The sequence below is a fragment of the Molothrus aeneus genome, chromosome 4 (assembly GCF_037042795.1).
Source record: "Molothrus aeneus isolate 106 chromosome 4, BPBGC_Maene_1.0, whole genome shotgun sequence".
NCBI lineage: Eukaryota > Metazoa > Chordata > Aves > Passeriformes > Icteridae > Molothrus > Molothrus aeneus.
The window spans coordinates 61,133,343-61,149,461 of NC_089649.1; the positions used below are offsets into that span (position 1 = coordinate 61,133,343).

Consider the following 16,119-nt stretch of genomic DNA (forward strand, 5'->3'; position numbering starts at 1 on the left):
TAGAATACTGTCTTCAATTACTAAAGATCTAAGTTTTGACCTCAGTCCAGAAAAGACTGTACTTACCCTACTCAAATTTTCACCTTTCACTGAGTCTTCATAAATTAAAATTTTGTCCTGTAAAGATTTCTTCAGAATATCTAACTTATGTTTATTCCTGGATCCTGTTTTTCCCATTTTAGAATGCTGCTGGAACAAGATGAGCAAAAATGCTTTATTTGTAAGAAGTATACGAGGATGCTAATGTTAAAATTATTACTTGGTATTATTAGCACATCTACCAAATAATCAAAAACTTGGAAAATATGACTTTCACTGAGAAAGTACATCTGAAATTAAGGTGCTGCCTATTCATTCAGAACATTCATTTTGGACATTCAGACAAAGTTAGAATTTTTAAAAAAATTTCTTTCAAGTAGAATTATATATTCATCCTTTCCATGAAAACTCATAGCATATAAATTTGATTTTAAACAAGCTTCAGCAGTGACAATAAGAGAAGATTTTAACTGATATGTTGTCTCCTCAGCACAGTTAAAAATGAACAAAGAATATTAATTTAAGATCTACATTGTTTTCAACACACAGTCTGTGAATCACAAATGAACCATGATAATATTAAGAAGCACCATTCCATGTAATCAAATCACTCTTGACCTTTCTATTTCTTTACAAGAATACCAACTAAGTATATGTACTCTTGGGGAAATGATAACATCTGTTCAACTGTAAGGTTTTGCAAAGTCATTTCCCTCCTTTAGTACTTTAGAAACTATTAAGGCTTTGAACTAGGCTAATTCCTAGCTCAATTAACCCAGCATAGTTTACATGTTTAGAAAACATAATCGAACCAAAACAAAGCAAGGGCAAGTCCTCCTTTTTAAGATGGCATCAGATACAACTAATACAGGAAACATTTTTGGCCCCCATCCTTTATAAGAACTGAAAACAATTTATAATTCCAAAGCTTTTACACTTTACTGAAGGAATTAAAGACCCCTCAAAGGGTTCTTTATAAAGTGCTAGACTCAATAGGCAGATAGACTTCTTGTTGGAAATATTTCTCTAACTTTAAGTAAGCCTCATCTTCCACGTATTTAGATTTTGGGAAATAACACCAAACTGTCTGCATACACTTAAATCTTTGGCAAACAGAAAACACAAATCATGCCAAATTTCTTGCCAAGAAAGGCCATCTAACTCAGGAACTTTATTTTTGTAAACAGACAAAACAACGTAGAAGTGTCTTTTTCAGAAATTCCCATAAGTTTCACAAAAGCAACAGAAATACACAGATGTATGTAAAAAAGACCTATTTATCCAACTGCTGCCCAAACAATTATCTTCAAGTCCACTGGTCCATGCAGACAGGAAAAGTGTACACTGCTGTTGCACCTGTGAAGAAGCTACAGACCCAGATGTGCAGCCAATGCCAGATGCCACAGGTACCCCCAGGATCCCCTTCCACGTCCCCACACTGATCCCACACTGCTCTCACCTGTTCGTTGGTCATTGCTAAATTCTGCTCAACTTTCAGCACCTCAGTGTCCCTCTGCTCCACTTCAAAAGTCTGAAGCAAGGTTCTTACTCTTATCTTGGGCCAAGCCAAGCTGCTGTCCACCTGGGAGAAGCAGCAGTGCAACTCTTGCCTCATTCTAAGCAACTCCTCTTCTGAGAGCGAGAGGGGTAAACTCAGAAGTTGCCTGTTAAAAAAAACACAAGAACCATTTGCTGTTTAGTGATTTAGGCAATATTGCATAAGATGTAAGAGACATGCACACAAACACTTTACTCATCCTTTTTTGGTCTATTTCATATATCAGTTAGTGATTCCACACACAGCAATGAACTGCTCACCATGTACAAAATACTCTTGAGGTTACCTTAAATACTGCACACAGAGCTTCCTAGACTGTAAAACTTCATTTTCAAAGGAAAACAGCTTTTGAATATTTTAAAAATAAATTAATATTTTTAGCACATTTCCTATGCATAGAATCCTTCCACCTCTTCAGACAACACAATCCCTGAATTTCAGCTGAAATAAAGATAAAAGCTTCCCATAAAGCTTCCCTGTGCTGTTTCCCAGCACTTAGCAGCCAGAGCTACTAAGAAAAAATAAAATAAAATCTCTGTTATAAATGCATATGCCATCTCTCCAATCCACAGATAACAATGGTTCCAGCTGTTAACTATAAAAAGGCACTCTGCAGTCTGAAAAATGCAATATATTTTAAGAATAATTTGAATTACTCAAAGTTCTCATTTTGCAGAAATAAGGTTCTCAACACAGATCTCTAAGGAACTGATCACAGGGTCAAGCTGAAGTTGACTTAAAAATAGGCATGCTCAGTTCTGATTAACCATAGACTACACTCATCTTCTCACCTTGTGTATCTTGATTTCCTTAAGAATATTTCACAAAAAATAACATACTGTTATTTGCTTGGAAATTTCTTTTATTCCACAAAAATGTTTCTATTTAAAATATGAACAGCATGTTTTTCAAAGAGGACTTTTCATTGAAAACAGTATTATGCTGCATGTTTCATGATTACTGATACTTCTATTTAATGTATACCAGGCCTATACTGCCTCATCATTTCACTAAAATATTTGAGTTTAGAAATCATTTTTTCTTTCTACTGGATCAGCAAAGAACAGTTAAAAACTTCTAATGCATGAGGATTTTCCCTTCAAAAAGTTGTTTACTTTAAGACAAGACTACTCCAAACTACTCCAGATCATTTATAGCATACTTAACTATTTGTCATCTTGTCTTAGACTCATGGAAGAAAAATCATGCCATAAATCCACATACATAGAGAGAGATGAAATAAAATACAGCAAATAGAGTTTTGCTATATGTCTATATTTAAAAAGGACTGTAAAGATTAACAATCTTCACTAATATTTTGGACTAATGCATGGTGTCTAATAAGCAACAAAAATGAAAGCTATCATTCAAAATAATGCTTTTTGCGAACTAGATAGCAGGTGAGAACATAAACATGAGAGCTGGCATCTGTCATCAAAATACCATAACTGACAGACAATGGACTGCAAAAACCATGACAGATTTTAAGGGGCTATTGGTAGGACAGCTGTTGCTGCATTTTTCTGTATGTATTTTCCTGCATTTTACTGAAAAAAAAACCCCAAACAGATTACTGCTGCTTCAAATAAAGACAGCATCTAACAAATATGACAGGCACACTGCAGGCTGGAACAGAGTTATTATGGAATACTAAGATAGAAACAGTAAAGTCCTGCTGGATCATACAATCTACCTCCATATTCCTGCAGGTCTGCTCTTGGCAATGTAGGCAAGAGATAGTTAAGACAAGCTAGAAAATGCAGATAAATGACTCACAGAAGAGTATTTAAAATGCTGAATAAAATACAAAGCCCTTGAAATTAGAACCAAAACAATGGGAAAAATGCAATTTTCTTCTTTAGCAGAGCAAATGCAATGGGTAAAGTTTCTTTCTATATTCCTGTTATATGGTTTTACAATATGTGGCAGGAAAACTTATTCTGTCTGGATAAAACTGCCCACACAAATCTATTTTGCTTTAAGGAAGAGGTATGAAGGAGAAACTTTTACCAGTGTCTTATTTTTCCTTTTTTTTCTCCCTCCCTGTTCAATCTCTTATGCCTGGTACATTTCCTTCAGAGCCACACAGCTTATTATAGGTTTGCCTGTTCCAGCTGCTTCCCCTAAAGCTGCAATTTTATTTTTTCATGTTCCCATGTCTCTAACAATGTCTCTTATTAAATAGACATTGTATAGGAAATGTAGTACTGCAAATATTCAAACAATCAAACAACCAGACATAAATGGACTTGAAAGCTAAGAAAAAATGCTCACCAACATTCCCTGAATCTCTCAAGGACTCTGCTGCCCACTATGAGAGGCACAACCACTCCTGGCCACAGCCATGGGCTCTCCCTGTGCAAGGTCTCCCAGCCGTGGCAAGGCCACCACCTGCTTTTCCACCTCCTCAGGGTCCCATTGTAGCAGGCAGCAATGGCCCTAACATTTCCTAACAAGGGGCCAGAACTCCTCTCTGCAGCACTGCCTGGGCCATGATGCCTGTCTGGCTCAGGGCTTGGTGCCAGGGACACTGTCCACAGCCCAGAGCCCAGTCTGACACGTGGAGCCATGAGCTGGACAGGCAGATACTGCACTGTGTACTTAGGGACTACTTGTGCCAAAGCTTAAACCAAACCTGATGAGTAAGGTTTGACTTGTGGTTAGAAGAAATATATTCAACTTAGACTTAGGGCCAATTAGGTCTGACATTCTAAGTGGCATTTCCAAAGTGTGGGAACTCAAAGAACAGACTGAGAATAACAATGAAAGATGTTTTAAATGATACCTCCCATGGAATGAATGGAAGTATCAAACCTTTATTCCACATTTTTAGCTTCAAGACTGCTGCTTCCTAGAATTTCCACTGCAGTGTTCACCCACTGGTACTGCATGGGCTGAGCACTTCAAAAAACAATCAATTCCTAAGTGCCCAACAGAGAACTGATCATTAGGAATTACAAGTGGGCAGTGTGAAAACTCCTATGGCAAGTTCTCTTCTACTTGCCATAGTAACTAAGAAAAGAGTGCAGAGAGATACTTGCATGAATATTGACTGTTCCAAGCTCCTTATTTTCTTTTGTTCTGAGATGCCTGTTTCCAGCTCTTGGCTTAGCTTCTCCCTGGTGAGCTGAAGCAGCTCTTCAGCAGCCATGCTCTTGTCATGTTCTTCCCTTTCAAGCTGTGCATGTTTAACCACCATCTCTTTTTTGTGCTCCTCCACAGCTTCCAGCAGGAACGACTTTGGCACATTGAGCTTGACCAGCTCTTGCACAACCACTCCACACTGAACACGTTTAAGCTCTTCAATGGCTTTCTCTGCTAAGCTAAATAGAAGCTCCTTCAGCTCTTCACTGGCCTCATTGTCAAACTTTTCAGTAAGTTCTTCAAATTCAATGGTGTGATCACTCAGAAGATTTTTCCAGTGTCTCAGGTAGTGAGAGATCTCATCAGTAGTTTTGAAGGGGTCTCCAAGTGACAGCTGCTCCTTCTGATGCTCTTTCTGGGGATTTATTAACCAAAAGGAGGAACAAAGTTAAGAAAAAAAGAACATCTTGAATCCTAGCTCCTCAAGTATGAATTTCATAGCAATGCAAAATTTCATACTTTTGCTTTTCCATGTTCTCAAAACTTCTTTTCAGCGTCCAGAGGCTCACCTAGCCCTCAACAGATTGGCTTTGTGAGCACCCAGGAGGTCTGTGATAACTCTGACTATTGCTAGATACAAAGGGTGTGATAATATGGACTGTTGCTAGGTAAGAGAGCTAAAACCTAAACAAATGCATCATCATGTGGTTTGACAGCTATGAATTACTGCATGACTAATACACAATATGGTGGTACACAGTTAAAACCAACTGGTGGTACACAGTTAAAACTAACTGGCCCTTACTTTAAACTATGCTCCTGGCAGTGCTGACCTCTGCTATAATAACTACATCTTATTTTTCAATTAATTCAATTTCTAATTCATTATAAGCCCTATGAAAATAAAAACATTGAAAATAATTACCTTTTGCAGCATTTCCCACCTTCGCTTGGTAATGAGTTTCTGGCAAAGCTTCTGCTTTTCTTGTTTTACATCATGATCAAATTTCTGTTTAACAAAATTAATTTCAGTCTCAGCTCGGTCCAGCAGGACTCCCAAATGACTTTCAGGTAGATGACCTGCTCTGTAATAACAGTGTTTGAAGGCTGTTATCCCAAATTCTTAAGAACAAAAGGATATGAGGCAATTAGCACTATAAAAAGGCTCAGCAAAATAGACACAAAGAATGATCTTTGTTTCTTCAGCAGTAATACCCAGGAGAATCAAACAAAGAAGGGGATAATCAAAGGACAATCTCAGAGATGAACACAGAATTGAGGCAGTTTGTGAAGGTGTATATAAAGAAACAAGAAGGATGGACAGACAGGAAGGATAGACAGAAAGGATGGACAGGAATGACAGGCAAGTGCAAAACCAATTACACATCAGTTTGTAATGTAAGTGATATTCAAATTAGACATTTTAAACCTTATATATTATGCATATTTAATTTTTTCCATTTAATGGCCCTGGAATGCCATTTTATATGTCTTTTACAACTCCTTCTCCTTATTAAAGCAAATCTCTCTTTAAAGTATGTAATTAAGTAAAAAGAAAAATTCTTTTTAATAGAAAAAGCAATCATATCCACAAAATACTTATATTCAGACTTTCTGCTAATTTTACATCAGAAGACTTATAAAAAAATTCAAAATAATAACAAAATTAAATTATCTGAAACAGCAAATTGTCAGTCATAAGCCCACAGTGCTTTCAAGTGGAAGTTCAACACTATGGTCTACCTCCAGTTGCTACAGTATTTAATGTCAAAGAGAAAATGATCTCAAACAGTGGCTGCAACAGTTAAAAAAACTCTCCACCTCCATAACCTCAAACTGAATGTCAGGACTTACCTGCTATTACATTTACACTACAAGTTCCCCAAATCTTTCTTATTCAACAGAAGAATAAAAGAACATCTTAATTCAGACCAGGTTGTTGGACATTTGTGAGTTATAATTTCTATTAAGCACAGTTGACTTACAAAATGTGGTGTCGAAAAGGTCAACACGAAACTTTGAAGTGAAAGCACTAATTCCTGACCTGAATTTTGAGGTTATACAGATACCTTCTAATTTACCTATCCAGTCCCCATTTTCTCAAAGATTACAGAGTCAGGACTCAGATGAATCCAAGGCTTTCAAGGTTTCATTCCACTGTGATATCTGGCCCAATTCCTAAATTCAAGTTGTATCTAAATGTGGTAAGCAAGCCCTTCTCCAGAGAGGAGAGTCTTATTTTGGTTTATTAGGATTTATTGCTACTGTGACAACCAAAATCCTCAAAATAAGTGCTAAAATAAAGCAGATTACCAAATTAGCTTATTTGCACCCACTGCACTGTAACCAGGGTGGCCAGAACTCATAATTCACACCTCCCCATCTTCTGCTCAAGCATCCACAACTATCTGAGCAAGCCATGAAACATCACTCCTATATAATGTATGTGCTGGATAGAAACTCAGATGTGCTTTATCACAGTTATGGCAACAAAACAGATACTCCTTTTGCAGAGCTTTTTCAAAGTCTATCTATTGCATTTCTTTAATCTGCAAAGAGGATTAAAATACCTTTCAGTATTTTGAGAGTAATCCACCAAGCATCATTCTTGGCCAGGTAATTTCTGCCCTGAAACTAATCAATCTTAAAATTCAGTGTTATGTCAAAAGCTCCCTAACAGCACCAAGGTTTTTTTGGTAACTTTAAGTCCTCCCCCTCCTTTTTTGACTGAACCCAAGGCAAAAGATGTGCGAATAAAAGTAATTAATTATGGTGAGAAAGTGCAGAAAGATAATAACCAAGATATTATTTTTAACACCTTCATCTTTTTTTGTACTGAGGAAATAAACCCAGGCTTGCTCCATCCAATTAAAATCCCTGTCCAGAGCACTGAAAAGAGTCTGCAATAGAAAAAGATAGATGTGCTGGAACCACACAGCAAATGAAAGTTTGAGAAAAGTCATGCAACACAGAATGATAGGAAGATGATATATAGCTACCTATTTTTAGGATTAAAAAAAAGGTCTACAGTGTTTCAGTTGGTTTATTTAGAGAACCAGTATGTCCATAGCTAAAATTGCAGGTGATGCAGTATCCCATCACAGAAGCCTATGTCTGTTTCTGTGCCAACTTCTATTAATTGGTGCTATGGTAATTCCTAAAAGGCTCAATCCTGGCAAGACACCTTCATTTCTTGTTTCATAAAAATACAATATAAAAACAATTACAGTATTAGGAATAAAAGATGTCTCAAAGGAATCCAAACAGAAATGCTACACAAAAGGAGAGGAGAAAGGTAATGAGATAGTATAGACTGTATGGTAAAACTGCCTGGTCTCAACATACTGGAAATTTAATCACTGAAGAAATGTGCAGGCACATATCTTTGAACAAAGAGACTTTTAATGGAGGAGAATACTGCGGTAATGCCAAGGATGTTTACAGGGAAATCCTCCCAAAGGCAGTGAGCACCAAGGAAGGTACAGAGGTGAAGTGTGTAGCCAACAGCAGCAGCATCACAGGTCAGTCAGAGAGACCTTGACTCCTCTGTATTGAATGAAAGTCAACAAATTAAGGAGCAAATACAGAGTGAGAGCACTGAAGTAAAAATCAGGACTTTGTATTTGATGTTACAGGGAATCAATGTTCCAGGATGCTGGACCCCAGCAAAGGAAAATTGTTTCATGAAAGCTAGAAAAGGAACAGGAGCACACTAAAGCAAAAGGGAGATCGATACAAAGCAGAAAAGCTGTACAGGCCTAAATGCACATGGAGGCTGAATCACATCACCATACAGAAACTACAGAGAGAACCTGCATGACCCTGCCCATGGTACTCCAGCTACATCAGGATTTCACCTGCTGAATTGGCATCCTGCTGTTGTCCAGAACACAATTCATGTTAATAATTTAGGGCAATAAATGCCCCCCCTATATAGCAGAGTGCTACAACCAGAAAAGGTTTTAAGAGATTATTAGAAAACTTCATACTGATGCATTACTGCTGACTTCCACAAATATCCAGCCAAGACATTGCTGGAAAACTACCTTCTATGGACAAGGTCCATATAAATGGTGATTATTAAGAAGAATGAGACCAGCATAAGGTGCTTGCTTTAATCTTTTGACCATTTTAGAAACAATACACAAGAAATCCTTGGGGTCTTAAAAAAATTTAAGCTTTGGGAGAAACTTATTAGGTACAAATGGTTGTAAACTTCTTCATAAGTCAGAAGAACTGAATTCAATTTTTAAGAGACTGAAGAAAGACATTTCTCGTGAACGAGAAGATACTGGCAAAAGAATTACACAGTGTTTTACCAATATTATAATTTAAAACCATCAAGAACCTTGCACCTCTGTTGATAGCAAGAACAACCCAAGATAAACACTGCACTCAAGTATTGCCCTTTTGCCCATTAGTCTTTAAGAAAAAACATAAAGAGCCTATGTAGCCATCCCTCAAATCCATGATTACAGATTATATTTTAAATTCTCCTTTCCTGCTTTTTGGCACTGCAGTCCAGACTTCATTTTCAAAAGACACTGAGTACTAAAATACTAGTCCAGACAAATGGGACACTTTATTTAAATACAACATGAAAACTCTGGCTGCTCTATTTCATTTAAAATGTTCACAGCCCTCTCTAGAACTGGCTTGGGTTTATTTTCCTTTTTATAACATTCATTTCTAGCCACACAGAATCCTTTTCACATTAATTTGAAATTGCCTTGCTATTTGATAAATTTTAAACATACTAATAAAGCTTCATTTTAAAAATACTTTTCCCATCAATATCTACCTGCTGGTTTATCACTACATCTATCTGTGGTATATCTAATCTATATATTTTCTCTCTTCTCCATTTAAGTTTTGTATTTTAGAATTCCATTTATAACAGTAAGTTTAAGGCACTCTATTATAAAGCTGGACAAAATAGATTAAGACAGATCTGTATCTATATTTAGCAAGCAGATTCAATCATAAAGTGAAAAATAAAAGGATACTATGGTTACAAATTTAAAGTACTGTTTAGACCTGACTGCTCTTGCTGCTCAAATTTTAGTGCTCCAATTTGTAAACATTCCCAAAATCACTTTCTAGTTACAAACTGAAATACAAGCCTATCTTATGTAATTATGAATTTCTCACGAGTTATACTAGGCTATTCCAGTTCGCCTGCAGAAAACAAAACCGTAGCAAATAAACTGAGATACTACATTCTGGAGTTTTATAATCTCACCAGCTAAAAAAGGAATTATAAGAGTTTGGCCAACATTTGTCTGAAAGGAATTACTGCAGCATCAGGTGTGGGAAGTTACAGGAAAACAACTAGTTCTAAGCCCAGAAAGCCAAATGGGATTGCTTCTCTCCAAACGATATCTCCAACTGTTGGCACATGTCCTTTCTCCACAGACAACCAACCAATGCATACGCTGAAAGTTTTATAGAAGAGGGCTAGAAAAATTAATTTTTCATCTTGGAAATAATACTTGCTGCTTTTGGAAGTTTGGGGGGTTTTAGAAGGTTTTTTAATACATTTAATTCATTTTTGGGGATGAGATCCATGAGGTCTTCAATTAACTAACACTATGCCTTTCCTTTCTGTTCAATAGTTGATTTGTTTGGTGACTGTTAAGTGCAATAACAGTCATTAAACAATGGGTGAAACTGATTTTTCCAGCTCAGAAAGTCCCATTTGTTCATTGCAATGGTCACACAGTGAGGTTCTCACAAAGGCTTTTCACATAACCACATCATCAGAGAAAACATCTCAGACCTTATAATACAATTCCAAAGAGAGGCATGAACTGATGGAAGGGAACTATCTGTGAAAGACATGTCTGAATTAGATTTCTTATTCCAGGACATCTTTGTCTTTAAGCCACACAGCTGCAGACCTTAGCAAAACAGTGCAAGACTACTGCAAAAAGCTCGCTTCAACCAATGAATCTGGGGACAAGACTCAGGGTGATTCAAGCTAAACTTAGAGTATGATTCCAATGAGGCAGAACACAGGACAATCAAAAAGAAAAGCAAGGAAAATATACTTAAACACCCTGATAAATTATTTTGTTGCATGAACAGATGCAATCTTTGACACCTTTTAACAGACTTCCTGCTTTCTAATATTATATTACTTTTAAATTAAATTGCATTATGGAAGAAAAAACACACTGTAAAGATCAGTGTTCACCGAGTTCTCTTAAACCATATTTCACATATTGTCAGTGATTCACATCAATACAGACATCTCAAATATACAAATAAAGCTGCAAGCACAGGACTAACAGCAGCAGTGCTAGGTTGTTTATCTGTACTCTGACATATTTTGCTGCCCTGGCAGGCTCCTCACTAATCTCTCCATATGCCAAACGAACATAGTTCCCTGGGTGGCAGCACAATGTCTCCCTCGGTGCTCCTCACAGCCACACAACTCTAAATAACTATGCCTCTGTGTGTCTGCTGGGTCACCAATTCTACCTCTCTACCTTGATTCCGAGTATCCCAAACAAATTAAATGTGTGTATTACAACAGTACATTTCCAGGTCTACTTTTTACTTCCCTGACATCTACCTTTTCATTTTCTGCAACAGGTGTATTCTCTGCTAGTCAAAATCCTCCAGATAAATTATTTATAAAATTCATCTATTTTCTTTAGAAAATATTCATGATTTCCAGCTCAAAAAGAGAAACTGTATGTCCAGCTCCTCAAATACATTCAATCACAAGTGATCCAAAGTTATTCTTTTGTTAAACCCAGATATTTGTGCATAAAGCATGTAGACAAATCATCTTCACTAGTGCATGTTGCAATGGACTCTGGCATGAGTTTTCACATGACTGACAAGTACTTACACAAATAATGGATATATAAAGACACTGAGCATCTTACATGAGTCTGGCTCCCACTGAACTCAGAATTACAACCAGGTACTACATATGTTTCCAGCAATTCATCTCTGTGCCATACAAAATGGACATAGACAACAAAACCTCACCTCAGCACCTGCTGGGATTTAACTAACAAAGGCAATCAGCTGCAAAGTATTTTCTTAGAATTAACTAAAAGATAACATTTTATGCAACTCTCCTGCTAGGTAACAGAAAAAAGACTTTTTGAAGAGTCTGTTGTCTGCGAGATAACACAGTCAAATGGCTGGCAAGGAAACCAGTTGAGTTCTTTACCTTTCTGTCTTGTTAATGAGACTCAATATCTGGGCTGCTGCGGCATTTATAAGAGCTGAGACACGAGAATCTCTTGACTGCATTTTACTTATAAGATATTCTCTGTAAGAAAACCTTTTACCCAGATGATATTTCTTGCAAGCTTGCAAAAAATCCATTAGCTCTTCAATGTCACCCTACAGGAAAGAATGTGAACATTTAGTTAGAGGTAACACTAATTTCAGCTAACACCTGTGAGTGTCAGAGCAGATTCGTTCATTAATAGGGCAAGGTTTAAAAATTTCTACAAGTGTAAAATAATAAGCTTGTATCAACTTAACTCTAGTGATCACATCAAATTATTATGGTTATTTCAACAAAACAAAATAAATAGTGTTCAGATATTTTGGCCTGATTACCTTAATACTGTGTGTACTTTCCTGAACAGTTAGTGCATGTCCTAAGTGCCCTGAGTTAACAGGTCATTTGATCAGATATTCACAATTACATAGACATGCAACCTACCAGTGTTAGCAGAACTGTTCTTTACAATGTACTGTATAACTACATAAAGGGTCACATCTTCAAAGGGGTCTCTAAGTTGGCTTCAAAGCCAACTATTCCATGTATGTAGAGTATAGCATAGGGGAAGCCAAGCCCACTGCACACAGGCTGGCTTAGAAGGTCCCCCTTCCAACAGTAGCAAACAGGAAGGGTTTAAATACCTACAGACAGGTCTGGGCAGAGACCAGAGTTAGGCACACAGTGCTCTATAGCAGACATTCTGTAAGCATAAATAACCAAGACAAGGTCTGCTAGTTACATGACCCATGTCTGAGCAGCCAAAACTCAGTCAAATCTTTTTTCACTTGCTCTACCTCTTTGATCTGGCTGCTTAACTATCTTTTGCACAAAGTGCTTGCTGCATCTCCCTCTGACAGTGGCCCATGTGTAGCTTCTGTATACAAGCTTGTGCATCAGGTTTTAGGAGTGGGCCTTACATGCTCTGACACCTCCTTTCCAGATGTTGCTTTTTAACTTCCCCCCTCAAACTACAGGACCACAACAATCCTAGTCTTTCTCAAGAAGCAGCCAGAAGAAAAATGCCCAGAACTTTTGTAATCCAGAGCACTAACTTTCAACACAAATGGGGTAAAAAACAACCAAACAAAAAAAGCAAACTATGAGGAAACAACTTAAGCTACTCTGTTGCAAGAGGTTTAAAATGTAGCTGAAAGCAAAACTTAAGTCCTGAACATACTCTCCATCAGCACCACTTGGTAATAGAACCTGGAGATACTCAACCTCTCTAAGTACATAATCATAGTACTTCAGACATACCACAATTTCAATAATGTACATATTTAGATTGGAGAGCACAGTACATCTTCTGAAGTATATATGAGCACTTGCTGCCTAGGGGGTTTTGAACATGTGCATATACCTCAACGTTACAGTTGTGTATATGTCTAGATGTGCATAATGAATGCATTATATTTTTTAAAATACTTTCTAGAAAAGCTCATTATGAAAGTGATAACAGTAATCCTGAAACAATTCTCATAAATTACTGCAGGTTTGTATTCTGTCTTTAGGTTAGGAATGGAGATATCATCCTATTACCTGCATTTTAGAGTAACCTTCAACTAATGTTTTAGCTGCTTCCACCTTCAGTTCTCCCTTTGAAGTGGCATTTATTATTTGTGTAAAAAAGATAGTATGTAGCTCCTTTCTTTGGGTAACAGCCAGCTCTCTATAAGCCTTTGCAAAATATTCTTCCTGCTTTATGAAAAGGAACCTCTTCAGGCAGTCCTGCTCCAACCTGTGAAGTTTGTCCAGAAGACTTCTGTATTCTATAGCAGGCTGCAGAAAAGGAAGAAATAAATGCATCAGAAGTGATTTTTCAGAATTCAACATACTTTAAAGTATCAGTGCTACTAGATCATATAAATTTTATAAATACTTTAGTTACTGTAATCCCAGGTTTATGTGAAGGCTAATATTGAATCAACTGTACACTTTGTATAGGTTTCACCTGTTTGGATGGCAGGGCTGTACAGCTGCCAGTTTCTAATCCAGATACTACTTCCAAGGCATAATAAAGTCCTTTTAAAATTCACAAGTCTTATATAACAAATTATATAAAATGCCATGAAATTTAACACAAAGACAATATATTAATTTTTTAGGTTTAATCAATCCTAAAATCCTATTAAAATTAAACAGACTCAGACTCACATAATGCATACCAGTTTAAATAAGCATAATTTAAAAAACAACAAATTGGAAAAAAAACCCTATTCTACTAAAAATCTTGAGAAGATTTTTATTATTGGTGACCTTCTTTAACCATCAGTTTCTACAAATTAATCCAAGAGCATTGTTTTAGATTTACATTTGCAACCATGGAGTAGAATTAAATGGCAATTACTTTAAAAGCTTCTTTTCCAGAAATATTTCCTCTTCGTTCTCCAGTAAGACTTACATATTCATTGTTTTAATCTCAGATGGCATAAAGTCATTACAGAATCAAAACATATGTGTCCCACAGAGCAAAGAATGCTTCTTATGCCAGCAGAGCTACCCAAGAGTCACAGTGTCAGTCTTGTTCTAAATTTCATACCAATTATCTTGAAGAGAACTGCCCTCTGCACTTCTCTCTCCCAAGAGACACACTGCAGGCAGCAAATAATTAATCAAAAAGGAATAGAATCTCTATGTCTTGGCTGAGAAGGGGAGGAGGTTCTTGCTCTAGTTGTTTTCCACTGCCATCCCTTGGATGTCAGTACACCTGCTGCCCAGGAGAATGGCTGTGAGCCAGCCCTCATGCTCAGAATATCCTTCTGCACCACACACTGTGGCATGTATAAAATCAGGTCCTTCTACAGATAGAAAAGTCAACAGCAACAGCAATGATGGGATATGTAAATGGATCAGGACAGGTACTGGACTGGCCTTAATTGCTTGCTTGACTCCTACTATTCAGGATTTTCAGTACAAATCAGACTGACCCAACACCAATACATTTCATACAAAGCAAAGCCACATGTCTGAGAGCATATTTACTGTGGGTTCACACTGAGTTTCAGTCAGGCCCTTCTCTCTGCAAAGGCAGGACTTATCTCAGTGAGGTCTAGACTCCTTCTATATCCAGCTGAAGGAGAAAGTCTCCAGCAGAGTACAGTTCAACTCATCCTTAAAAAAGTGTCCACAAGTATCTCTTCCTTCCCACCTCTTGTGTTTCTAGCACCTCTAGGGAGTAATTCAGAACAGACATATCCTACAGGCATGGAAAGCTCCACAGAGTCACAATTTAAAATCCACCTGAAAACATCAGAGAAATTCTACTGGCTCACTAGCCTTGTGCCATTAATTTTCTCTATGCAACAGCCTGATAAAACAAAGTACTTCCTGAGAGCCTCAGCATACTGGAGTACATTTAATGGGTCACTCTCTGCAAAAAAACCTTATTGTGTCAAAACTTTAATCATGAATTGTCATAAAAGACCTAAATAATTATGGGTATGTGATATGCAAATACCACTTGTGATCCAGAAGCAAAGCCCCACCAGTAACAAACTGCACTATTTGTTCCCACCAAGTCACCCTCTTAACAAATATGAAACACCAACTTGGGGCATTTTGGCATTTTAAGCTTACAGAGATGAAATATTCAAAACTTACCAGAATCCTTCCAAGCCACAGGAAGTTGTTAAAAATAGTAATAAAGAGTGGGGGAAAACCAGTTTTATTGTAAACATCCAATATACTCAAAAAAAGACATGGGAGACTGGAGCATTATAAGGAATCTTCCTCTGACTTCAGTTACTTATTTATTACAAAGAGGCTATTTTCAAACAAAGTCCACCCCTTGCTCTATAATACAGATTGTTCTGCTTGCCCTTCACTCATTTCAGTGGGAAATCAGCCCTTGGTTTTGCTTATATTCTAATTTTCTTCAAAAACAGAACATAAATATTGGAAGCTTTTTACCTAGACTGTAAGGTTTATGATGCAGGGAGTTTGTTCTGCTCTGAATGTGCAAAATACTTCACAGAGTGTCTGAAATCTCAGAAAGTGCTGCAGTAAAATACAGTAAATAAAAGTACACCACTTTGCAATAGTATAAGTGATTATAAAAAAACCCCAAAACAGAGAGGGTAATGACAACCCTTTGTCTTCAGATGTCACAGATTGTCTCAGGAAAAATAATTTTCTGGTGAATTAAACACAATTTCTTAATAATAACTACCCTGATTGTGATATCCGA

The 16,119-nt window shown here is 37.1% G+C and overlaps 1 protein-coding gene across 1 annotated transcript in view; it reads right to left on the reverse strand.

The window, feature by feature from the left end:
- EVC2 (EvC ciliary complex subunit 2) overlaps window positions 1-16,119 on the reverse strand; it is a 59,938-nt gene that overhangs the window by 11,327 nt on the left and 32,492 nt on the right. Inside the window, exons 11-16 of the mRNA XM_066548621.1 lie at window positions 13,473-13,712; window positions 11,871-12,046; window positions 5,607-5,766; window positions 4,639-5,096; window positions 1,499-1,703; window positions 67-189 (exon numbers count right to left, since the gene is read on the reverse strand). Coding sequence (XP_066404718.1) covers window positions 67-189; window positions 1,499-1,703; window positions 4,639-5,096; window positions 5,607-5,766; window positions 11,871-12,046; window positions 13,473-13,712 — 1,362 coding nt within the window. The remainder of the gene's footprint in view (window positions 1-66; window positions 190-1,498; window positions 1,704-4,638; window positions 5,097-5,606; window positions 5,767-11,870; window positions 12,047-13,472; window positions 13,713-16,119) is intronic.